Source organism: Doryrhamphus excisus, chromosome 22, assembly GCF_030265055.1.
Source record: "Doryrhamphus excisus isolate RoL2022-K1 chromosome 22, RoL_Dexc_1.0, whole genome shotgun sequence".
In the NCBI taxonomy this organism is placed as follows: Eukaryota; Metazoa; Chordata; class Actinopteri; order Syngnathiformes; family Syngnathidae; genus Doryrhamphus; species Doryrhamphus excisus.
The window spans coordinates 14,219,474-14,242,447 of NC_080487.1; the positions used below are offsets into that span (position 1 = coordinate 14,219,474).

The 22,974-nt window shown below is 46.9% G+C and overlaps 2 protein-coding genes across 5 annotated transcripts in view; one reads left to right on the forward strand and one right to left on the reverse strand.

Annotated features, from left to right (window-relative positions):
* The window catches only part of LOC131109274 (proteasome activator complex subunit 4B-like), a 38,549-nt gene that overhangs the window by 2,461 nt on the left and 13,114 nt on the right, over positions 1-22,974 (forward strand). The window contains exons 3-38 of one of the 3 annotated variants that reach the window (XM_058061065.1): positions 4,130-4,475; positions 7,403-7,510; positions 7,609-10,095; positions 11,645-11,785; positions 12,569-12,685; positions 12,765-12,809; positions 12,886-13,035; positions 13,944-14,007; positions 14,355-14,429; positions 14,528-14,650; positions 14,892-14,984; positions 15,057-15,334; positions 15,496-15,582; positions 15,651-15,837; positions 16,031-16,120; positions 16,627-16,691; positions 16,796-16,946; positions 17,029-17,127; positions 17,333-17,402; positions 17,578-17,645; positions 18,191-18,394; positions 19,070-19,227; positions 19,286-19,381; positions 19,448-19,503; positions 19,572-19,628; positions 19,709-19,764; positions 20,258-20,356; positions 20,425-20,487; positions 20,569-20,664; positions 20,731-20,862; positions 20,937-21,146; positions 21,211-21,335; positions 21,407-21,460; positions 21,980-22,109; positions 22,197-22,278; positions 22,384-22,537. In XM_058061065.1, the coding sequence (XP_057917048.1) occupies positions 9,887-10,095; positions 11,645-11,785; positions 12,569-12,685; positions 12,765-12,809; positions 12,886-13,035; positions 13,944-14,007; positions 14,355-14,429; positions 14,528-14,650; positions 14,892-14,984; positions 15,057-15,334; positions 15,496-15,582; positions 15,651-15,837; positions 16,031-16,120; positions 16,627-16,691; positions 16,796-16,946; positions 17,029-17,127; positions 17,333-17,402; positions 17,578-17,645; positions 18,191-18,394; positions 19,070-19,227; positions 19,286-19,381; positions 19,448-19,503; positions 19,572-19,628; positions 19,709-19,764; positions 20,258-20,356; positions 20,425-20,487; positions 20,569-20,664; positions 20,731-20,862; positions 20,937-21,146; positions 21,211-21,335; positions 21,407-21,460; positions 21,980-22,109; positions 22,197-22,278; positions 22,384-22,537 (3,884 nt within the window). In that variant the 5' untranslated portion in view covers positions 4,130-4,475; positions 7,403-7,510; positions 7,609-9,886. Of the gene's footprint in view, positions 1-4,129; positions 4,476-7,402; positions 7,511-7,608; positions 10,677-11,644; positions 11,786-12,568; positions 12,686-12,764; positions 12,810-12,885; positions 13,036-13,943; positions 14,008-14,354; positions 14,430-14,527; positions 14,651-14,891; positions 14,985-15,056; positions 15,335-15,495; positions 15,583-15,650; positions 15,838-16,030; positions 16,121-16,626; positions 16,692-16,795; positions 16,947-17,028; positions 17,128-17,332; positions 17,403-17,577; positions 17,646-18,190; positions 18,395-19,069; positions 19,228-19,285; positions 19,382-19,447; positions 19,504-19,571; positions 19,629-19,708; positions 19,765-20,257; positions 20,357-20,424; positions 20,488-20,568; positions 20,665-20,730; positions 20,863-20,936; positions 21,147-21,210; positions 21,336-21,406; positions 21,461-21,979; positions 22,110-22,196; positions 22,279-22,383; positions 22,538-22,974 lie in introns of those variants that run through there. The other 2 variants (XM_058061066.1, XM_058061067.1) reach the window with 2 other exon arrangements.
* On the reverse strand, positions 316-10,405 carry LOC131109275 (thrombospondin-2-like). Of its 2 annotated transcripts, XM_058061070.1 has the most exons (21): positions 10,300-10,405; positions 9,756-10,102; positions 7,400-7,759; positions 6,735-6,899; positions 5,969-6,062; positions 5,717-5,890; positions 5,302-5,478; positions 5,062-5,235; positions 4,580-4,710; positions 4,386-4,520; positions 4,096-4,314; positions 3,918-4,025; positions 3,678-3,837; positions 3,093-3,211; positions 2,806-3,040; positions 2,510-2,737; positions 2,322-2,452; positions 2,001-2,141; positions 1,825-1,922; positions 954-1,093; positions 316-853 (listed from the first exon to the last, which is right to left on the reverse strand). In XM_058061070.1, exons 3-21 carry the CDS (start codon positions 7,640-7,642, stop codon positions 846-848), a joined length of 2,880 nt encoding a protein of 959 aa, XP_057917053.1. In that variant the 5' UTR covers positions 7,643-7,759; positions 9,756-10,102; positions 10,300-10,405; the 3' UTR covers positions 316-845. The 2 variants fall into 2 exon arrangements, with proteins under 2 accessions (XP_057917053.1, XP_057917052.1); XM_058061069.1 differs by having other exon boundaries at positions 5,717-6,062.

Here is a 22,974-nt window from a genome sequence, read left to right on the forward strand (position 1 = left end):
TGGAGCATACAGTATATCGTACTCTTTGTTTCTCACTGTTGGCCGTTAAAGTCATCCGGTCTTTAAACATAACTGAAGTTAGTTTAGCGGGTTTGTAAACATTTGTCTTTGTTTTCCTCGAGGTGCTGTGCCTCCCCATATACAACATGGTATAGTCCATCTTTGCACGGGAGAACGTAGTTGGTGCGTCAAGGTCAAAGGTCAAACAAAGTACGACAAATTAAACTTACAAAACTGGTTGATTTCTAACTAATAGTTACAGTATTGTAATCAAATAACATTTACTGTAGTATAATTATTAATATGTATGTTTTTAATGACTGTGTTTAAAAAGAGAAACTAAATTACATTGAGTTTGCAGTTTAGACTAAATGTTTGTCCTGCTCAAAGATAAGATGTGTTTTAGGTATTTTCACTTGTACATTTTATTAAGGAAAGGTGCATTGTGGCAAATATTTCACAATAATCGTTTCTGAAAGTAGGCTTTTCTACTCACAAACATTTAAAAGCAGTATCATAAATAAACAAATATTACTTTGAGCTGACACTGTAATAACAAAAAGGTTCTCTCACATTATGTATTTGCTGCACCTTTGTGGGCGGGTTCAAGAGCTAATATGCTAATATTAATAAAAATAGTAATGAAACAATATGCTTTCCTTTGAATAATGGCCCATATTTCCAAAATGGATACCCTTTACTTCAAATTTGCACATCAAATCGTTGACCACAAAGAAATGTCCCCTACTTCCAATCGTTAAAAACGTATTGTAACAAGAAAGAAGAGGATGTATCCTTTTCTTAGGCGGCCTCGTCTCCGAGTGCTGGTAGATTTCTTCAACATTTCAGTTGTCTGAAGACAGAAAAAGCCCAAATATGAGATAAAGATGTCATCACATAGACGACACAACGCAAACACGGAAGGAGCGAGCAGGCACGACGGATTTCTTTACCTCTGCACTCGTATCTGAGGTCAGAGAAGAGCACGTGTTCCTGAGAGAAGACAAAAAGCCCCAGTCGGCCCCCGGCCAGGGTGTCATCATACACGCCGCCCGAATCCGCCAGAATGTGCCTGCCCTCGTACACCACCACCCTGTTGTCCAAGCACAGCCATTAGCAGTTTGGTTGTTAACCTCAAATGTCCTTAATGGAACCATTTGTGTAAAAATGACTATTTTTATCAATATTTCCTGGTCAAATAAACCTAAAGTACACAAGTTATAAGATATTATTAACATTTTGACCTGCGGTACGACTTAGTGCCTCTGGGGGGCGTCATGCTTTCCTATGGATTGTGTATTTTTTACCAGCATTACCGTCTGTTGAATGCCCAGTGGGCCGGATTAAGAACATCCCACACAGGTTGACATTGGGAGTGACCAGGATGGATAGGATCAAGAAGGAGTACATCAGAGGGACATTACATGTTAGAGGCCTTGAGACTGAGATGGTTGGGACATGTCCAGAGGAGAGATAGTCCATATATTGGTAGAAGGATGCTGCCAGGTAGGAGGCGTAGAGGAAGACCAAAGAGGAGCTTTGTGGATGTAGTGAAGGAGGACATGAGGGCAGATGGTGTGAGAGAGACAGGACGTTGTTTTTCCAGCTTTAAAAATTTGGACGCCATCCACTTTCATCATCACGCTGAGTGACAGCTCCACCCCCCCCCCCCCCCCCCCAAATAAACACGAGAAGCCGGCCAAGTAGTGGAAGTTTGAGCTTTGAACATATCCTGTTCACGTGTCAAGGATGTTTCCTGAACGCCGACTAATGACTATCACATTGCCTTCCTGTCGAGAGCTGACAGTAGACCGTGACGATCACCTGATGAACCCAGTTTTGGGTCTGTGGATGAGGTGCATGCGGTAGGCCGTGTAGTCCTTCCAGCCCGTTTTGTTGGGATCGTGCCACAACGTCCGCACCTGAGACAGACCAAAAAACCAAAACGCTTGAGACAAGTAGATTAGATCTTTCCATGGAAATCAGGAGTTGACTCATGCCTGGTTTCGAGTGTTCCCGGTGTGCCACAGGGCATTGCGCAAATATTCCCCCGGTCCTGTGGTGGAGTTGACCAGTTTAATGGAGACACCCGCTGTCCCGAAAGCTTTCAAGGGTTTCTTCTCCCAGTAGGCCTGAGACACCTGAGGAGTGGAAGTCTTCATGAAGCTAACGTTGCTCAGGGTTGAAGCAGCAGATACATTTCATACAGAGTGGTGCTTGAACTGCAAAATGAATATTGGAGTATCTTGATGGCGTCCCTGCTGTCTCTCATACATACGTATGTGCCACTCATATTCCACTGGCCTTCCTAGAGAGCAAACCTGTTTCCACATAACAACGTAGAAGCGTCGGCTGGACTGATAGCTGAAGACGATGCCGGCGTAGTCGTCATCCCGGTTGGTGTTGACGTAAAAGGTCACGCTGAAGTCCACCGCGTTGAACTTGTGGTATCCTGTGGGAACGTTGGTGATGATCAACATTTATTGAGCGGGAATGTGCTGACGTTTACCCAAAGCTATGCCAGGGTCCGAGTTGGTTGTCTGGAGCAGCTCCGTTCCTTGGCTGCGGATCACCCACAGCGGGTCAGACTGGGCGGTGCCTTTAGGGTCCAACAGAACCACTTGAAACTTCCGAAAGTCCGTGTACTTGATGTCTTGGTTGAGAGGACACGGATCTAGCGCGTCTGGAACGCTGTCCTTGTCAAAGTCATCAAAGCAGGCGTCCCCGGTGCCGTCCCCTGAGAAACAAACATGGAGGAAAGGGTTGTTTGTTGACAGGAAGGAGAAGATGTCTGCCAAAGCTAACCATGAGCGTCTGCCTGCTCCTGATTGGCCACCAGCCTGCAGTTGTCCCTGTCGTCGGGCACGCCATCGTTGTCGTCGTCGTGGTCGCAGGCGTCCCCTTTGCCATCCCGGTCGTGATCGGCCTGGTTGCTGTTGGCCACGTAGGGACAGTTGTCCACAGAGTTCTGGTGACCGTCCTCGTCGATGTCCTCGTTGTCGTCGCACATATCGCCCACCAGGTCGCTGTCGGAGTCCCGCTGCAAAATAGCGGTCACGTATTTGCGTACGTCGGCTGGGCGTGGTCCTTACCTGCTGTGGGTTGTGGAGAAGGGGACAGTTGTCACACTGGTCCCCGACACCGTCCATGTCTGTGTCTCTCTGGTCAGTGTTGTAGACAAGTGGACAGTTGTCTCCATCATTTGGGACCTCTGGAAACAAATGAGCAACCATTGCGATCACGTGATCATTATTGTCCAAAAAGTAGAATTGTGTGTTGAGTCAGTCTGGTCCTGATATGCATTACCAATGAGATGCTTTATTGGTTGTTTTTTCTAATGTATGGATTCCTACATATGTTTACTTTTTACTTCACGCCTTTATGGCCTCCTCTGCTGCCTGGTCCTTATTTCTAGACCTCTTTTTGCAGTGCTTACACGGACTTCCTGCTTCTGACACAAACGGTCCACCCCCGGCCCCCCTCGAGCTGTGACTGCTCACACTCCCGAGCGCTCCCGAGGACTTCCACGTTTACAGCAGCCCGTATAACAACAAAAATACTGTAGCGTTCCACTTTGAAAGCCCTAATATATATTTCTATATACCGTTTGACAGCCTGAAATAAGATGATTGCTGAAATGTAAAGGGTGGGCTCACTTCCTGTCTGACACTTCCTACCATCTCCATCAATGTCAATACTGCAAGCGTCCCCCTCGCCGTTTCCATCCGTATCCGTCTGCAGGGGGTTGCTATCAAAGGGACAGTTGTCACAGCGGTCCCCGACGCCATCCTGGTCGGCATCGAACTGTCGAGGGTTGTACACCAGTGGGCAGTTGTCCTGCGAAACACACATTAGCGTGTAGCCATGTAGCCATGTAGCATTGGCGGAGCGTGAAAGGGAACCGCTGAGTAAAGCACCTGTTCATCGACGATGTCATCATTGTCGTCATCGGGATCGCAGGCGTCGCCTCGCCCGTCCCCGTCCAGGTCTTCCTGTCCTGAGTTTGGCACTGTGGGGCAGTTGTCCTGCAGCCAGACTCCGTAGTTAGTCACCGCCCCCCAGAAGGGCAAATAATAAAGCAAGTTGCTTGTTTACGGTTTGACAGCGATACGACGTATTCCTGTTGCAGGGCAGTCTGCTGCTGGGCCAGCCATCCAAATCGCCGTCTTCACCACAGAGGAAACCGTTGCCCGCAAACCCTACGCCGCACACGCACTTGTACAAGACCTGTGACGCCAGGCCCAGGTACACACAGTTGGCATGATGGTGGCATGTGTGCGTGTTGTCTTTACACGGGTTGTAGGGCTCGCACACCTGCAGCCGCAGTGGACAGACGTTACATCTCAACCGCCAGGAAAAGGTCATCGGAGAAGGTCCAAACCTGCCTGCCGGTTCCTTTGGGCCTCCGCCAGCCCCAGACCGAAGGGCTGGTTGCCTTTGTAACGAGGAGGACACGGCTGACAGAAGAAGCCGGGGTCCGTGTTAACGCACTGGGTAACGCACACGCCCGCCACATCGCACTGCAGACACACAACGTGTTGGTGTGGCACACACATCAGACTTATTTTACTCGCTTTACCTCGTTGTCATCTTCACAATGAGTGCCGTTGCCGTGGGAACCCGCCGGGCAATGTCCACATCGCCATGCGCCATCGCCATGCGAGGAGCACGCCACGCCGGGAAAGCACGGACTCAACAGCAAACACGCGTCTGAAAACGCACAATGACACACAGTGCCCAGAGATGTTGCACGATGCCGCTCACTGGACTACCAATGCTGGCCTTTTTTGGACCTCTGTGTAGGTCTCCAATAGCATCCTCAAAAATAATGTCATTTTCATAGCATAAGGCTGAAATATTAATGAACAGAAGTCGTATGCAAGTTCTAACATTATGATCTTGCACCCCCGCCACCCTCGTGAGGATAAGCGGTAGAAAATGAATGAATTCTAAGTTAATAGTTTTTGAGATGTCCAGGTCGGGGGTACTTGGGGTCAAATGTCTGAAGTGGTACGACGTGACTGTAAAAGGTCAGTCTAGGCTACGGAGGTTTGAGCCTACCCAAAGGACATGCTTGCTTATTGCAGGCCTCGTAGTCTGTCGTGTCTCCAGCACATGGCCTCCCACCATACTGTGGGGCAGGGTCGGAACACGTCCTCCGCCGGCTCAGAAGGCCTCCCCCACATGACTTTGAGCACAGACCCCAGTGCGACCAGGCCGTCCAGCCTCCCGCAACTGCACAAACACACCACGTGACTTCTAATCACGTCTCGTAATCACTTTGGGATGGTCAGTACCAACCTGGGCACAGCGTGTTGTTGCAAGGTTGCATCTCCAAGGCTGTGCCCTCGCATCCTCTGCCTCCCTTCCGTGGTGGCGGATGGTCGCACAGTCTGACCCGCGTGATGTTCCCCCGTCCACATGTGGTGGTGCATGGAGACCAAGGGGACCACATCCCCCAGTTCCCGTCACTTGGCGCTGAACATGAAAGCAGAATCGTCCACACGTCACATCCTCTCAGCGTTGTGTATACAGTGGGAGAGCAAAAACATGGTTCCAATTAGTGTCTCGCCATCTCTAAAATCCATTTTGAGCGAGGTTCAAAACGTTGGCCCACTTGTGGAGCGCTGGCAGAAACAAAGTCCTTGGACAACACGTGCTCAGTCAGTCAAACAGGAAGACAAATAAACCGTCCGTGTGCGTTACAAGAGCGTACCGTCGCCCTCGCACTTGATCAGGGTGCAGCTGCGGGTTTGAACCGACGGCCCGGTACAGGACGCCACGTCGCCGTTGCAGGATCGACCCCTTCGCTGCCCTCCACGCCCGCAGGTCGCCGAGCACTCGGTCCACTCGGACCACTCGGACCACGGCGACCAGCCATCTGCTTTGTCTTCACATCCACAACCAACGTACGTACGTGGGGTTGTTAGCCAGCCGCGCTGTTCCACTTGGACGTGTGGTGACTCACTCAGGCAGACGGGGCAGCACTCCCCCTCCATGAAGGACGGATTGATGCAGGACACCGGAGAACAGGACGCCTGATGACACAGCACCCTTCCATACTAGACCAAAGGAAAAAGTATTCATGCGCTAAGTGGAAAGAAATCTGTGTAATGGCGTATGGCCAGATGTTAACTTGAGGAATGAGGTCATGACAGGAATAATGTTATTAAAAACACTCAGGAAGGAAATACACTCAACCAATATGTAGTGCATGTACTACAGTATATAACAGAGGCCACTAGTTTCAGTCGATGACTACAAATCCAGCCTTTAGGATAACAATGTTGTCTTTAATTGACGCTGTCAGAGACCTTTGTCTTTTAGTTATTTTAGTTTATTATTATTTAGCACACAAAGCGGAAACTTGTTTTTTGGATTATTATTATTACCTAACCGACCTTACTAGAACCAAATTATTAACTTTGAATTTTGGGGAAAATAAAACAATAATTTAATTAAATCAATTAATTAAAAAATAATTTTAATTATTGGTCGCCAGCCAGGATGGGGGAGGAAACCGGAGTACCTGGAGAAAAGCCACGCATGCACAAGATTCAAACCCAGGTCTTCCCCATCTCATTGCAGTACAATAAGGGGGTATATACTGTTAAATGTAGTATAGTGTAGTGTAGTGTCCTAACTCCAAGTATTTGTGCGCCACTTTTCCACTGTAACATCAAAACATGACTGAGTGTGCGTGTGCGTGTGCGTGTGCGTGTGCATGCGTGGACCTGGCAGGCGCAGGACGTGCAGCTGTCCACGTCCCAGTCCTCGCCGTGCTCGTACGCCCGTCCGTCCTGCACACACGCCACCTCGCCATCTCTGCTTGGATGGTGTTCGTCGTTGATGCCGTCGAGTCCAGCCAGAGCTACACGCATGTCGTCATTTTCTCTCATCTGAGGAGACAAAAACAAAATGAAACTTAATGGATGTTTGCTGTCAGAATGTGCGGCCAGAAAGGCAACACCGTCGCCATTCTTTTTTTCCAAACGGCAGTGGCGGCATTTGGCGCCAGGAGGAGGATGTTAATACATGTTCCATTTGCACGGCCGCATCCATTTCTTCACAAACCTCAGCTTGGCATCTTCTACCAGAGCATTGAGATGTTCCCAGTCAGGATTTCAGTGTTTTTGCTGAGGCTGTAACTCCCAATGACTACAACAAGAACACCCAGGGAGGGCAGACCACCACCAAGGCTTGAACCCTTGTCCCAGGATTCCCGTCTATTCTATAGACCATTCTATAGACCTTTATTACTCATCTCAAACACGCAAAGCAGATAATAATTGAGTCATGGGACCAAGATGAGAACTAATAATGACATATTAAATATGGGTGCTCCAATTGATTGTGCAGACCCCCCATGGCGGAGCTAATAAGCACTCATTCGTCTCACCAGTCTGTCCAGGTCTTCAAGCAGGTTTCCGGTGATGAGACGCATGTCGTGGATGTCGGTGAGCATCTGCGACATATCCTCACACGGGTGGCGACACACCGCCGATGTCAGGTTGGCGACCCCCTCGCCGCACACGCCTACGGGGGACGAGTGTGTGTACCTAATGATGTGACCTGTGTGTGTGTGTGTGTGTGTGTGTGTACCTGCAGCTGCTGCACAAAAGAGCATGGCCAGCCAACTCATCCTTCTTCACTTTGGAAAGTCCTCCGTCCGTCACAATGCCTTGCCTCCTCTTCCTTGCTTCCTTGCTTCCTTGTGTCCTCCACACTGTCGCCGGTGTGTCCACGCGAGACAAGGACGCTGAGAGAAACCGGAGAGGTGAACAAGCGCTGAGAGTTGAGCAGAAAGTTGTCCTGGTGTTACAGTGAGAGAGAGGGTGGGGGCTGGGCTTGTAGTCGAAATGTCTGCATGAACAGCTGGATGGATGTCTTGCTAACTGCTAGCGTGCATGACATCACACCAAAGCACTAAACTATCCCTAAAACAGCACTTGTCATGTCGATAGTGTTTGGCTTTTGGCACTAGAACATCTTTCACCAACTTGACTGTTTGGCCAATCAGTAGGCAAACACAGCGACTGCTTCGGCCATGTTGAGGATCTCTGACTAGCGTTTTGGCAGTGCGTTCTTAAAAACATCACAGCACACCTGCCATGTCCAAAATCCTGGACTGGTAGTCCTCAAAAACAGCAGAGCGCTCCTGTCGTATAGATGATCTTTGACTAGCATTTTTGCAGTGTGCCCGTCATGTACAGGATCTTGGACTAGTGACTAGTCCTTAAATAGAGAAGAGTGTTCCTGTCATATAGCAGATCTTTGATTATTACAGACGATCACTCCTCTTGTCATATACACTTTTGCTGGTTTTTCCCAGGAGGTACTTTTAAAACTGCAGAGCATTCCAGTTGCATAGAGGATCTTGACTACAGTTTTTGCACTCTTGTCATACAGATGATCTTTGACTAGTGTTAATATAGTGTTTTTGTTTGAATATATAAGAGCAAAGCCTAATGCGAGTGTCTGGGAATGTTCTATTTACACACACACGCATTTACATCATCTGCATGGACTGTTTTGCAATATTTAAAAAAAATGACATCAGTGAAAATGAGCATGTATGGATTAGAAAAACATCCACTTCTAGCCGGATCATCTTGTCTTTGCCTTTCTTGCTCTCCTGCTGAGTGAAAGATTCATCATCATCATCATCATCTTGAATCATTTCTTCCATCAGTGCACACATGCATGAACACATGCTTGACTGTGACTGTGCCAAAATACACACACACACACACACAAACACACACGATAAATGTTCTATCCGTAGATGTACACCTACTACCTTACTACCTATCAATTATTCAGCCAATTAGCAGTTAGGCCAGACCCAGGTGTGATGCAGTACTGCAGTACAGTACATGCAGTACCGTTTAATCCTCCTCACAAGCAGACTACATGCATGACTCTAAGCATGCTGTGGTCAGAGAATTATGCGGGCTTAAAGTAAAAGGATTTACAAGTAAGACAACACAAGGAACTTAAGAGAGGAGAAGGTTGAGGCTATGGATGCATTAAAGAGACGTGCTTCTCCGATTTAACCCTTTAAATGGCGGGCAGACTAACATGTGAACAAAGCCATTATCCATCGTATTCAAACTGCACACTTTTGATTTTTGTGATTGCATTTCTTTGCCTCATCAAGGGCCATAGATTGGGTTGTCAGTCAGTCACTTCGGGTTCAGTAGAACAGCAGACAAACAGTAATCCAGTTAAATCCAGTTAAACCACGAAATTTGAAGAGCAAAGTGGCGAGGGAAGATTGGATATATTTACATACTGTATAGTTTACAAACACAGGGAATTAGTTCTTGGACACAGGAGGCTTTGGGGAATGACATAGTGTCTGCTTCTGTATACCTCTTTGCATTATTGACTATTTTGCTAAAAAAAAAAAGTAATATAAGGGAATTATTTTATTATTATGCTTTGTTCAATGGTATTAATATATTTTATTAATACTAATGCAAAACACTAAATCATTCAATTATGTTGAAAAAGTATCCGCCATACTGGCCTATTTACTTGGGATCGGACGACTAACTAACACGTCAATCAAAAAGCATCTTGGTTTGGGTCAAACCTTTTGGGCACGCTCGCGTCGTGCGTGATGACGTAGCCAAAGGTCAGCAGGTGGCTTCCGGCAGGCCCAGAGTTCGCTTCACCTCCACCGGCTTTGCTGAGCTCAATTAGCCGTGACACACTTTCCCCCTCTTTTCCCTCCCGGGTTGATCACCTACCTTCCCCCGGCGTCGCTGCGTGTCCTCGGCAGCAGCAGATTAAGCCACCCAGATAGCCAAAGCACTTCCATGACAGCATATCATCCGCCCTATCCGGTCTCTGTGCGTTTTTACGCGGCAAGGCCTCGGAGATGACCGTAGGTGGTGTTCATACGCCGGCGTGTCCCTCCGTGCTGGTCCCTCAGAAGGCGATCGTGTACAATGGGCTGCTGCCTTACTCGGACCGGCTGGACCGGGAGGCCTCGGAACTTTTGGCGGACATCAAGTGGAACCTGTCCAGAGCTGTGCTCCTCAGGGAGCTTTGGCCCGGGGTCGCCTTCTGGTCCAGGAAGCTCTTTTCGTAAGTACTTTAAACATCAGAATTCAACATCATTTTAATTAATTCTTCGTGACTCAGCATAATTTGAACTGACCAATTACCTTGACAACATAACCGCATAGCATAGCTAGCTAAACATCCGAATTATTTGCATGCTAGCTAGTGGCTAAACCCATAAAGGGCGCTCATTTCAATATTTTGAAATGCATTCAAATAAATACTTACATTATACTGAGTGCCATTTTGTTGCGTTTGTGTCATTTGTACTAGATAGATACTTTATTCATCTCCAAGAGAAATTCACATGTTGCCTAAGTAATTACCCATAAACTTTTGACTGTTTATCTTCATTGATTGGTCGATAGAAGTCATGTGATTGGCGTCCATTTTGCATCTTGTATAGCAAGTATAATTGGCCAGCAAAAATGTATCTAAAATGGTCTACAATTATTTTCTTGGAAAGAAAATATGAAGACATAAGTGTTGCCAGTGCCCGCCAAAAGACAAATTTTTTACCCAAGTACAATCCTGACTTCGAGTACAGTCCACAACGATCCACAAGTAGAGACTGCAGTCTGAAGTTTCTCAAGAAACTCTCAATGGTAAGTAGCTTTAGCATTTTAGCTTATACAGCATTGGTAACGTTTAAGACGTTTAAGTCAATAATTGTGGTAGGAAATGGCTAACAATCGTGTTCCTTGTTTATGAGTACTTTTGCTCCATGACTTACACAAAATAAACACATTTAGGACACTGACCAACTGTTACTTAATGGTTGCTCCTCTGACTCTTCCACACGACCAAGTCATGTGGGAAAGGCGTCGGACTTCAGCAAGTTTGTCGGCTAGTCCAGCGCCATACTTGCCCATGTTCACAAAACAGTCCAGTGTGAAATGCCGTTGACAGATTCAAATCCATTTCTTTTGCTGGTAGGGAATCAGGAACTCCAACCACTTGTGTCTGATGGTGGCGTCTTTCCCATACACGCCATTGCTAGCAAGTAAACAGAGGAGCAGCGCTTGGGGGAGGGCAGAGAGCTTATCTGGCTTACAGCCACGGCCATATAAAGAAGCCTCTGTGACATCACAAAGGCTCAATTTTGCCACGCCTTTTGAAACTGAGTGTTTTGAACCATCCCAGACTTCTTTCTCATTATCTGAGACTATGGCATCATTTAACACGAAAATACAGCATTCTAACCACATTTGTAGGCCAGAAAAGTGGAAAAAGCATCATAACTGTTTCCAAAAAATTTTTTATGTAACTGTAAAATGACCTTTTAGGGTTTTTTTTATTCTGTCAAATTTGTCTCTGTTTTTTTTTATGCATACTTTATTTCACTTTGTACACGTCTAAGTGGGTTGACTTCTACATGGCAGAAACTCACTTGCACCTTTTTGGTCACGAAATGAACTGAAATGTGCCTCGAACAGGCCCCCTATTTCTGGCAGCATGTCATCTAGCTATGCTTTGTCCATATGGGTCAGCAACAGGAAGCAGGAGGTGATCATCTGATTGACCCTTCAGTCCAGCCCACCCGTCCCCTGACCTCTCCCGTCCTCTTTTCCAGGTATCTGAAGCTCTACGGCAGGAGGTTCAGCAAGGAGGACCATGTTCTGTTCATCAAGCTGCTGTATGAGCTGGTCACACTCCCGGACCTGGAGCCCCACATGATGCAGAGCTACGCTCGGCTGCTCATTCAGCTCCTTAAGTGGGTTTGACAGTTTTATTTTTAGTGTGGTTTTGGGTAAACATCCAGGAAGTACACTTAACAAACAGCTTCCAAAGGCTGTCAGAATTTATGTGTAGTGGATATCTAAGCACACATGCGTACAAAACTCTGGAGTCTACTGCTTAACATCTAGAACCCTGTCTCTGCTTCCTATGTTCCTTAAATCACACGCGTCTCCACCGCAGCAATGTCACATTCATCACATAGCCTCTGTCTGGAGGGTGTTACCATGACGACCGCATCCATCACCACGCCAGCGTCATAATGTAGATGTCAAAGATTTAATACGGCACGCCAGACCTCACCGCGGCAAGATGGATCTCTCTTCTATCTCCATCCATCGTGCTTCACCATAACTTTCCTTCCAGTTGACGGGCTTCTTGAATTTTCAAATCTCACTCCAATGAGTGTCGATAGCCCTGGTTTTGGGTTTTTTCTGCAATTATCGGGAACAGAGCAGCACGGCATTGAAGAATATTTTTCTTTTAATTTGACACCGAAATGGGCTGGAAGCACCCACTGTTCCAAAACAAATAATATATATGAGATGTTTTTTGGTGCAAAGTTTAAAGAGAGCACTTGAATTGAAAAGTAAAATGAAGATGAGTTCACAAAAGTCCTTTATTAGTCCACTGCTATGCTAAGGCTAAATATGAAGCTAGGCTGACCATCATTATGGCCGTTTATATAAACGCTTTGGCTATGCTTTTAATAGCTCTTAGAACAAGCCATAAGGAAATAACAAGATTCCTAACCAAACAGGAAAAAGGAACTGCTTTCTAGAGATGACCTCCAGTTGCCGTGGCGACCGCTTTACCAGCTGTACGAGCGAGTGGTCTACTCCAAAACCGAGCATCTCGGACTCATCTGGTTCCCCAAGTGAGTCGTGATGGGTTGAAAGGCTCACACCGTTCCTGATTATTTGAACACTGGTAACTTTTTTTGTTTTTATTCACAGCTCAGTGGAGCACATTTTGAAGGCTTTGGTCAAAAGCTGCAGACCGTAAGTTTCATCTTCTGCTGCAATTGTGTTTGCATGACTTTTAACGTGCTGTGGTCTTTTCTTGTCCACCCATCAGGTATTTCCCTGCGCCTTCCACCAAGGAGATGCTGGAGGAGTGGCGCCCCCTGATGTGCATCTTTGACATGGCCATGCAGAAGGCCATCAGCAACATGGAGCTCTTCCTGCCCACCATCATGCCCCCCGAGGAGCATGGCCAAGGCTTCAGGTAATTCTAAAAATGAATGTAACACGCATGAAGCAGCAAAATTATCCATCTTGTTTTCACAATTCTAAGGCAACAGAGTAAGCCGTTCACTTGCCCCACTTTTTCTTTATTTTTCTAATCCTTCTAACAGATTTGAGCTGTCATCAAGTCTCCATAAGCACCGTGCACCATAAATAATGTTCTTTCTATCAGCCTTGACAAGCTAACAGCTTGGTTTTGTGGGGGGGTGGGAAACTGGACCCTATTTGAACTCCAGCTTTGTAAAAGCAGCAGCAGTGCATTCTTCACCGTGTTTGGCCTGTAGAGAGACATTTGTCTGCACCAAGTGTTGGACTGGTTGCAGCAGTACATCATTTTTAAGACGTCTGTTTTTCCCTTCTGCTCTGCAAGCCACAGTTACATTTTTCATATCTATATATTTTAGGGGTGCAACGATACCCATAATTCATGATTCATATATATGAGGGACTTTGACCAAGATCATAAATTCACATTTCAGTTTGTAAGTGCACTTTAAGTTAGTTACATCCCAATGTACGTGCTGACTTGGTGGCCAGCATGAATTTTTAAAGGCTGCACGGCGGTCGAGTGGTTAGCACGCAGACCTCACAGCTAGGAGACCTGAGTTCAATTCCACCCTCGGCCATCTCTGTGTGGAGTTTGCATGTTCTCCCCGTGCATGCGTGGGTTTTCTCCGGGTACTCCGGTTTCCTCCCCCATTCCAAAAACATGCTAGGTTAATTGGCCAGGAAGCGGAAGTCAGTCAGACACAAAGGAAACTGCTTCAAAAAATCTTAAGGATTTCATCCCTAAAGTCACTTAATAAGCATTTCACTCAGACGCCCTCTACTCGGACTGGTGGGGCACCGCTCCTCCGAGTGTAATTCTCTTTTATTGGTCGCTTTCAGGTTGTGGTTTGATGAGATGATGGATCTGTGGGTTTCAGTGCAGAATCAACCCAGCTGGGAAGGGGTGAGACACACACGCACACGCACACACACACTGAAGTTCATGTGCAAATGCATTATTTATATTATGCTGGATTTATGTGCCCTTGTAAATATATCAGACCAATTGGTGGCTTAGCAAATATTCCTATGTTGTTTGAGCGATGAATCACGCCCGCCTTTTATGTTCCTAGAAATCATCTGAAATGACGCACTTGCATTTCCTCAAATTGATGACTGATGTGTTGTTGGCCCGCTTCTGTTCAGCCTCCTGGCTCAAAGTACCTTGTCATTACAGCTTTGTTCACTTTTGTCGGGAACAAGCCACTTTGACTTTGCTTTTTTTTGGTGTTTTGTCTTGTCGTTTTGCAGCATTTAGTGAACCTGTTTGCTCGCCTCGCCAATGACAACATCGGCTACGTGGACTGGACCCCTTACATCGCCACTGTGAGCTGTTGAAAGAATGCACACTCCTGTCCCCTACATTGATTTTTAAATAACAAAAATAACAATGTTCACCCCTTTTGTGTATTTTTGCCATGTAGATTTTCACCAGGATCCTGCGCAGCCTCAACCTCCCGGTCGGAGTCAACCACATGGTGGCGCTGCGCTATCTCACCAACTCCTATGACATCGGACACCTGGTGTTATGGATCACGGCCCTGCTGGTAATACGTAATACCGTATTTTATGGACTAATTAGCATTTACCAATGTTTCTCCTAGCTGTGAGGCCTGCGCGCTAACCACTCGTCCACCGTGCAGCCCCTCTTTTAACCAATTCAAAGATTAATGAGGCATTACTGTGCTGTGTTTATTTAATTTTATAACTCACACCTGTGAAAATATGATATTCAATTTTTTGTGTGCTGTTGATTTTTTTGTGGCTGATTTCTGGCATCTGGACTAGGGTGGACCAGGAAACCCTGCACAGAAAGAGTTGACTTGCCTCTTCAACAGCATCGCCTCATTTTATCATCCCTCCAATCATGGTCACTGGCAGGTATATTTGCTTCTCTCTCACACACACACACACACACACACACTTTGGTTTGATTTACAACCTGTCATCCAGGACTTGGCTCGTGTTCAACCGATAACGAAAGGCGGCCGTTTTGCAGGCAGCACGTGTCTCTGGGCGATAACGCTCAAATTGGAACTTGTGTGCCTACAGTCTCGACTCATGCGCTTGCTCCAGCGTCTGCCGGCCAGCGTTGTGCGCCGCGTCCACCGTGAACGTCACGCTGCCCCCGGCTGGATCACACTGGTGCCGGAATCTCAGAGACTGACTGATGAAGACTTGCAGGAGTTCACTCGCAGCCTCACTGGGGCCGCCCTGCTGGCCATGTTCAGGTACTCCACTTTGGCCATTGTTTAGTAAAAGACATTTTAAAAATCTTTACACATACAGCGGTTTTAAAGTGTTTTTAAATACTAGATAAAAAAATGTTTCATCATGAAACGTGGGTGTTGCACACAAGTACATATATGTGCCCTCTATTGGTGACCTGCAGTAAGACGGGCTGTACCGACGCTGCCTACGCCCTCCAGAACCTGGCTCTCCTCACGCCACAGCTCGCCCTTTCACCTGTGCTTGACAAGTATGTCTACTAATCACTGCGTATTAGTATTTTCCCTGCCAAATATATCTATGTGACATACTACACAGGACGTACGCAGCCATGGAGACCCTGACGGAGCCACACACCCTCACCGCCACTCTCAGCTGCATGATTGGCATGGCACGCAGCCTGGTTGCCCCCAGCGACTATTACCCAGAGGGCCGCCTGCACGTGCTGCCGCTGCTCATGGGGTCCCTGCCCGGGGTGGACCCCAACGACTTCAGCAAGTGCATGGTGAATCCAGTGGAGATGAACACAGTTTTTCCTTATGATCATTGGAGTGTAAAATAGATTGGAATGCTTTATCTCCAGACTGAGTGACTCCATCATGGAGTATATTTGATGACATGAATGTGCATCTCCCGGCTGGTGATTTAACGTCAGCCGGCGTGCAAAAAAAATAATCACCTCCTCATGATGTTCCTAGATAACGTTCCAGTTCATCACCACGTTCACCACGCTGGTGCCTTTGGTCGATTGTTCGTCCGTTCCCTCTCAACGCAGTGATCTATCAGAGGTACGCCATCAATCCATCAATGTCTTGGTAAAAAAGACCAGGGATTTCCAGACTTTTTGTTTGAGGGCCTTGAAAAGCCCACGGATGCGAGGATCATGTTGATATTTAAAATTGTGTAAAGTAAGGGTGCTCACACTTTTTCAGCCTGGGAGCTACTTTTAAAATGACAGGTCTTGAAGATGCACCTCCTACTATAAATATAGACAAATATATAATCATTATACTGGAGTTATAAATATGAGAATATTGTTTGGTGCATGGGTACTCCAGGTACTCCCGCTTTCTAAAAATGTGCATGTTCCGATAATTGGAGCTTCTAATTGGAGTTTCTAAAGGTATGAATGATAGTTTACAGTATATGCGCCCTGCATACATTTGTGAACAAATGTATTAGGTTACGCTTCTTCATAAGAATACTTACCCCCAACTGTTGTGTCTGTTCTTTTTGGGATCAATCAGCTCCCCTTTAAATAATAAGAAAATAAGTATCCTTTCCTGTCTATCAGGTTGAAAAAGATCTGTGTTTTGCTTCTGCTGAGTTTGAAGACTTTGTTCTACAGTTTCTGGACAGGTAACGACAAATACTAATTGATCAATCCGGTAATTTACAAGTTAAAGGTCATGATGCACGAATGTTCTCTTTGCAAAATTCCATAATTGTGTGTTTGTGTGCAGGTGCTTTGCTCTCATCGACAGCAGCACCCTGGAGCAGACCAGAGACGAGATGGAGACAGACACTCAGACCCAGCTGGAGAGCCTGGTGGAGCTGGGCCTTTCCTCCACCGTGAGCACGGTGCTCACCCAGTGCTCCACACACATTTACACGGTAACACACACACACACACGCAGTACACATGCATGTTTTTCAGTCATGTTGTGATGGCTTGTTTTGTGCTTGTTGGCATTAGGTGGCTTTACAGAAGGTGTACAACTTTGCTACCTCCAACATCTTTGAGACGTGCGTGTCAGGCAGGATGGTGGCTGACATGTGCAGGGCGGCCGCCAAGGTGTGTGTGTGTGTGTGTCTGAGAAAAATAGCATATTGTTATTCCATCGATGTATTCATGCACACATTCAATTACTGTAGACACATCCTCTCCCCCCACTGTGTGTTATTGTCATTTCAATTCAATTTATTTGGCTAAATCATTCTCTCTCTTCCTTATTTCTTGGCGTCTTAATGTGTGTGTGTGTGTGTGTGTGTGTGTGCAGTGTCATCCCGCTGAGTCTCTGCAACTGTTTGTTCATCACTGCTGCAGTGTCATATTCCACATTACTGGAAGTCAGTACAACGTTGTGTATGTCTACATTAGAATCATTCACGTCCATGTCATGTCTTAATGTCCAACATTTGAGCAGTGCCCAGTGTTTGAAGCCCCCTAAATAGTTAGTCCAATGTATTAGCCTGCCAGTGATACAGTCCAAAATACTCATCTTCCAAATATGTGTGTGTGTAGATGAGGATCTCCAGAGTGAAGACCAGCTGGATAAAGAGCTGCTGTGGAACCTCCAGCTGCTCTCTGAGGTGAGATGCTGCTGTGTCACACATTTCCAGAGACAGTGCTGTCAAAAAACCCTCGCGGTGTACAAGTTTGCCTTATTTTGCTGTAACAGTGCCAGACCACTAGATGCAAGTCAAGCATTTGATGGATAGATATGATCATGGTCCAAAGTTTTCTTGTCATGACTGAAGAGATTAGTCAGTTTGACTTTGGTTTAAGGACTTGGCAAGATTCCACACATCCTTAAAAATGAATGCATGCACAGAGATAATATTTTATCTTGAAAGGTGCTGATATTGCCAGAGAGAAAAAGAAAAAAAGTGTAGTTAAAAAAAAAAAAATGATGACCTCACGACATTTTGTTTTAGCCGGGCCCGCTCAGCACACCACAGTCATAAATATCCAGCCACTTTGTCGCTGAGAAGAACATATTGATACCCTTTCTGTTTTGTTTTATTACTCCTGGGAGCTCCATGCGAGAGAATAGTGAGCCAGACGCCGTGACTTACTGCAGGACTTCAATATTTAATATTTACTCTCCGCTGTATCGGCTGTGTGTGTGTTTCAGGTTACCCGTGTGGATGGCGAGCAGCTGTTAAAGTACCAGGAAGAGCTGGAGCGCGTCCTCTACACGTGTGTGCGTCTGCGGTGTAAGCGGGCGTACACCCTGGCCTGCAGCCTGCTGGAACACATGCTCCGCTCGCTGTCGCTCATCTACCCCACCGAGTACAGGAGCACGTCTGGAGGCTTTGACACTGACCTCCCCATACGGGTAACACTTGGAGACAAAACACGACTGGTATAACGTTCATTCATTCATTCATTTTCTACCGCTTAACCTCACGAGGGTCGGGGGGTGCTGGAGCCTATCCCAGCTGTTTTGGGAGAGAGGCGCGGTCCACCCTGGACTGGTGGCCAGCCAATACCAGGGCACATTTTGACAAACAACCATTCACACTCACATTCATACCTATGGACAATTTGGAGTGGCCAATTAACCTAGCATGTTTTTGGAATGGGGGAGGAAACCGGAGTACCCAGAGAAAACCCACACATGCACAGGGAGAATATGCCGAGGGTGGAATTGAACTCGGGTCTCCTAGCTGTGAGGCCTGCGTGCTAACCACTCGGCCGCTGAGCGAAATGCAACATAAGGGTACTAATTTCAAAACACTCATCAAATGACGATAACGTCATCCATACAATAAAGTGCAAACCATAATGGATTTTAATAACACTTTTTATTCTTGGATAGTGTTTTCTTTCTTTTTTTCCTAAAGGAAAAGTGATCTGCAGATCTGCTATCAGCACTTTATGAAACAACCTTGGTCATTTTTGTGTACTTGCAGCTTGATTCCCGCTCCATGTTCATTTGCTGTACTATGTGACTGAGTACACAAGAAGCACATCTTTCTCTTCCTACAGTAGTTTCTGCTTCTGTGTGCAGGACTGGGGTCGGCCCGGCGACGTCTCAGCTTTGGGTCTGTGCTGGCATGTTCCGAGCCGAGAGGAGGAGAACTTTGTTTTTCAGCTGCTGTCCCGCCTCCTGCATCCCGAGCTGGAGCGAATCAAGCGCCACGTCTCTGGAGATCAGCCAATGAGCAGGTGTGCAGATATATTTTTGCAACTGCACTGGATCTGTAATGTCTCACCTCATTCGCAGGGAGGAGCTATTGCAGAGCCTTGCAATCGTACAGTACTGCCTCCTCGGGGCCGGCAGCATGCTGGCCCCACTGGACGGACCTTCTGTCACAGACCTGTGAGTCTTGCTGGCACACGTGCATATTAAAAAACCACAAAGACACATACATGTATGTTTCCCTAGAGTGCCCTCCATGGTGAACCTCGGGGAGGTCAAACTGCACGTTGGCGTCCAGTATGGTAAGAAAGCACACCAGGAAGCCACCACTCTGTGATGAAGTCGCTCATTTGTCATCTTGTGCGTGTAGACATTTCACGGCAGAACTACAGAGAGTCCATCTGCCACACCGTGAGGCTGCTGCTACGTGAGTAAACGTTTAAACACTCAGCCAGCCAGCGAAGCAGCATGCTCGTCTTACATCGTCATCTTCTCCGGTCCTACCAGATCACATCCTGGAGCACACAGAGGATGACACCAAGTCACTGTTTGTCATCATTAAGGTGACCTAGTGATGTCTCAGTTGGTACCGCATGTGTTTGTTTCTCACTTCCTTAGTCAGGCACCTACATGTACAGTGTATTATTACAAAAAAAAGCCTTGCCGTTTGAAAAGTGCGAAAGGTTTGTCAGAGACGACCTGAGGATTAATGCGATCCGTGGTTTCCTCATGGATATGGTGGTTGGGGATGACCAGCCCTTTTCCATCACTGAAGATATAGTCTTGTTGGCTAGTAAAGTTAGTTTGGAGCCACGGTTTGTACTTCTGAACTTGTATTTTTTGGTTTTGTTAATAGTAGTGATGTGATATGACATTTCATTAGGACAAATCAACAAGTCCTTAAGTTCAGGTGTGCACAAACTACAGCTATACCCAAATTCAAATAAAATAGATATTACACATTTTCTGTATATTTTTTTATTATTCACTGAAGTTTATAAACTTTGGTGGAGGTCTTGTTGTTCTGACCAAGCTTTTGTTTGCACATGGCCGCAGATCATCAGCGACCTCATGTTTTTCCAAGGAATTCACAAGAAGGAGTTTGACTCGCGCTGGAAGAGCTTCACTCTTGTCAAGAAGTCCATGGAGAACCGGGTGAGCATGGCGGAGCAATCTTGTCACTTGGCGTCAGCTTCAGATTAATGAAGCCTTTGTTTCTGAAGCTCCACGGGAGGAAGCAGCACATCCGCGCGCTGCTGGTGGACCGCGCCCTGCTGCAGCACGAGGTTGGTTTGTCACATCAAGGTCAATGGAATATACCCAAGACATAAACATTTCAAAAAAGGAACCCTTGTCGTTTTTAAAAGATGAGGACCCTCGTGGTTGAGGGCAGCGAGTATAAAGAAGTCCACCAGGAGCTGCTGTGTGATCTGCTGCTGTTGTCCACCAGCACCTACAGCCAGGTGGGATATACACAGCAGCAGGATCAACCTGCTGAAATGTGTTCACTGTGTGGGTGTGTGTTGCAGGTCAGGAGCCGGGCCCAGAATGTGCTGACCACCGCCCTGGTGACCTACAGCTTCTCCCACAGAGACCTGATACCAAGAATTGTGAAACTGCTCTCGCCACAGCACACCAATGGCACACATCAGCAGTTCAAGGTAGAACACACATTGTGCCGCTATTAAAGAGATCATGAAGCATGTCACGGTACACGAACGTGGGTCACCCTCAGGGGGCCCTCTACTGCCTTCTGGCGGCACACAGCGGGGTTTGCCTAGCAAGTGTAAGGGACTGGGACTGTGTTGGCACAGTATGGCCCGCTCTAGTCCGCTGTGGACTCTCACCTGCCATGACCCTGGAGGAGCACTCGGTCGGGCAGCTCCTGGACGACATCATCGAAAGGGTCCATCGCCAGCACGACACCATCGGCATCATTTTCACCGTGAGCAGCAGCCCTCGTCATGTGATGCTATCCTGATCTGAGTGTAACCCCTAACCTTTTCCAGGTATCTGAGAGCTGCATAGAGGTAGCCAAACAAATCGCACACTCGCTTTCTTTGGAGATGCCCACTGGAGAGGAGGTGAAGGAGGGGCTTCAACGCCAGCAAATCAGAAATGTTGTCAATGCACGGTGGGCAGATAAACAATCCAGACCTAGAAATAGAAAAAGCACCACTAACGTAAATGATTTGGCTTGTTTAGGAAATATGAGAAGCTGGTGAATGACCTCTTAGACTGCCTTGAAGACAAAGAGCTGTAAGTATGCAAAAGGGCACACTGGAAATCAGGGGTCTCAAACCACTGGAGCTAGTTGTCTGCGTGAGGCCGGGCCGAGAGGAGAGGTACTTGGAAGCAGACGGTCGTTGGAGAGAAGATTTTGAGTGTAAAAACTTGTTCCATAACAAGTTCATTCTTTCACTTTTAAAATGATTTGGAGTACATTAGAAAGTGGAAACGAGTCTATTTCACATCACAACGGCAACGGAACCAATGCAATGTCTTTTTGAGGATTTAATGGGAAACACACTAGCTGACCACCAACCAGCACATATTGTGTACAGTTTGTAAAATGAGTAACCAACTGCGCTGTTCACATCCACACAGCTTGCTGATGGACAAAACTCTTTTTTTGGGGGGGGGGAACACATTGGGTCCCTTTTCTGTCCTCAGCGAGTTTCATAAAGGTGCATGAGATGCAGAAGGCTCTCTCATGTCCACCTGTGACCTCACAAATCCACATTTTCTTTCATTTTCACTTCCTGTCCTGCTTTTCAGGCCCTGGAAGTTTGAGCACATGGCTACAGATTTGCTGTCTCTCCTGCTGAGGGACGACCACCCACTGCCGCCGGATGCCGTCCTCTACTTCACACAAGGCCTCATACATGACTCCATCAGCATACGCAAGGTTGGTGCTCATCTACATTCCAGTTTTATGCCAGCAATTGTTGGGATAAGATGGCTGAGCCCCATTCCTACTTATTCTCTCACTTAGGTGGCAATATCTGCAATGGCTGGGATCCTGAAACAGCTCAAAAGGCCCAGACACAAAGTAGCAGTGAAGCCATCAGATATTAGTGAGTAGAAGCCATGCGCTCATTGGCCATCTCCACAACCTTTACAGAGATAATCATTTACTCTGTAATTAGTATAGTGTAATAATGTGTTTATTGTGTCTTCAGGCGGCGTGGCTGATTCAGAGGGCATGTGGGCTGGGGACCGCCAGGCCAATCGTTGGCTGCAGTACAACAGCAACAATCTGCCCCTCAGCGAAGAGCAGTGGGACTCTCAGCTGCACGTGGAGAAAACACACGTGGGCTACTACTCCTGGCCGAGGTGAGGATGGAGAATGTGCCATCAAGTTAACCGTGCCTTGATTTGGGGCCCGTGTGTCCTGCGGGCACCTTTATGTCTTTTTAAGTGCGGAGCGTAAACCCCATGGAGAAGTAACAGGGTGGAGCTGGTGCATGGCCTGGCCTAGATAAGCCTGCACCGGATGACTTACAGCTTGGCCCAGATAGGACGGGTAATCCTGACAGCTAATGGGCTCTTTTTTCAGCCTTGAATTCATTCTTGCTTATTTGACAACAGGATGCTGTGTTGTTCTCCTGGAGATGAATAAAGTTGCTATCTCTCCATCTAACACAGACTGCCGAAAAGTAGGCCACCTGACACCAACGTGTTCTTGTTTTTGTTGATGGTGGGTCGCAACCAACCTTGAGGTGCATACCGCCACCTACTGTACCGGAATGTAGACACTTTGTATACATGCG

Excerpts from the sequence above, each read along its gene's own strand:
- LOC131109275 (XM_058061069.1), bottom strand. The coding sequence starts at position 7,642 with ATGAGTTGGCTGGCCATGCTCTTTTGTGCAGCAGCTGCAGGTACACAC. Across the intron at positions 4,315-4,385 it reads AGGCCCAAAGGAACCGGCAG|GTGTGCGAGCCCTACAACCC; the intron begins GCAGGTTTGGAC and ends CTGCGGCTGCAG. Across the intron at positions 3,838-3,917 it reads ATGACATCGTCGATGAACAG|GACAACTGCCCACTGGTGTA; the intron begins GTGCTTTACTCA and ends TGTGTTTCGCAG.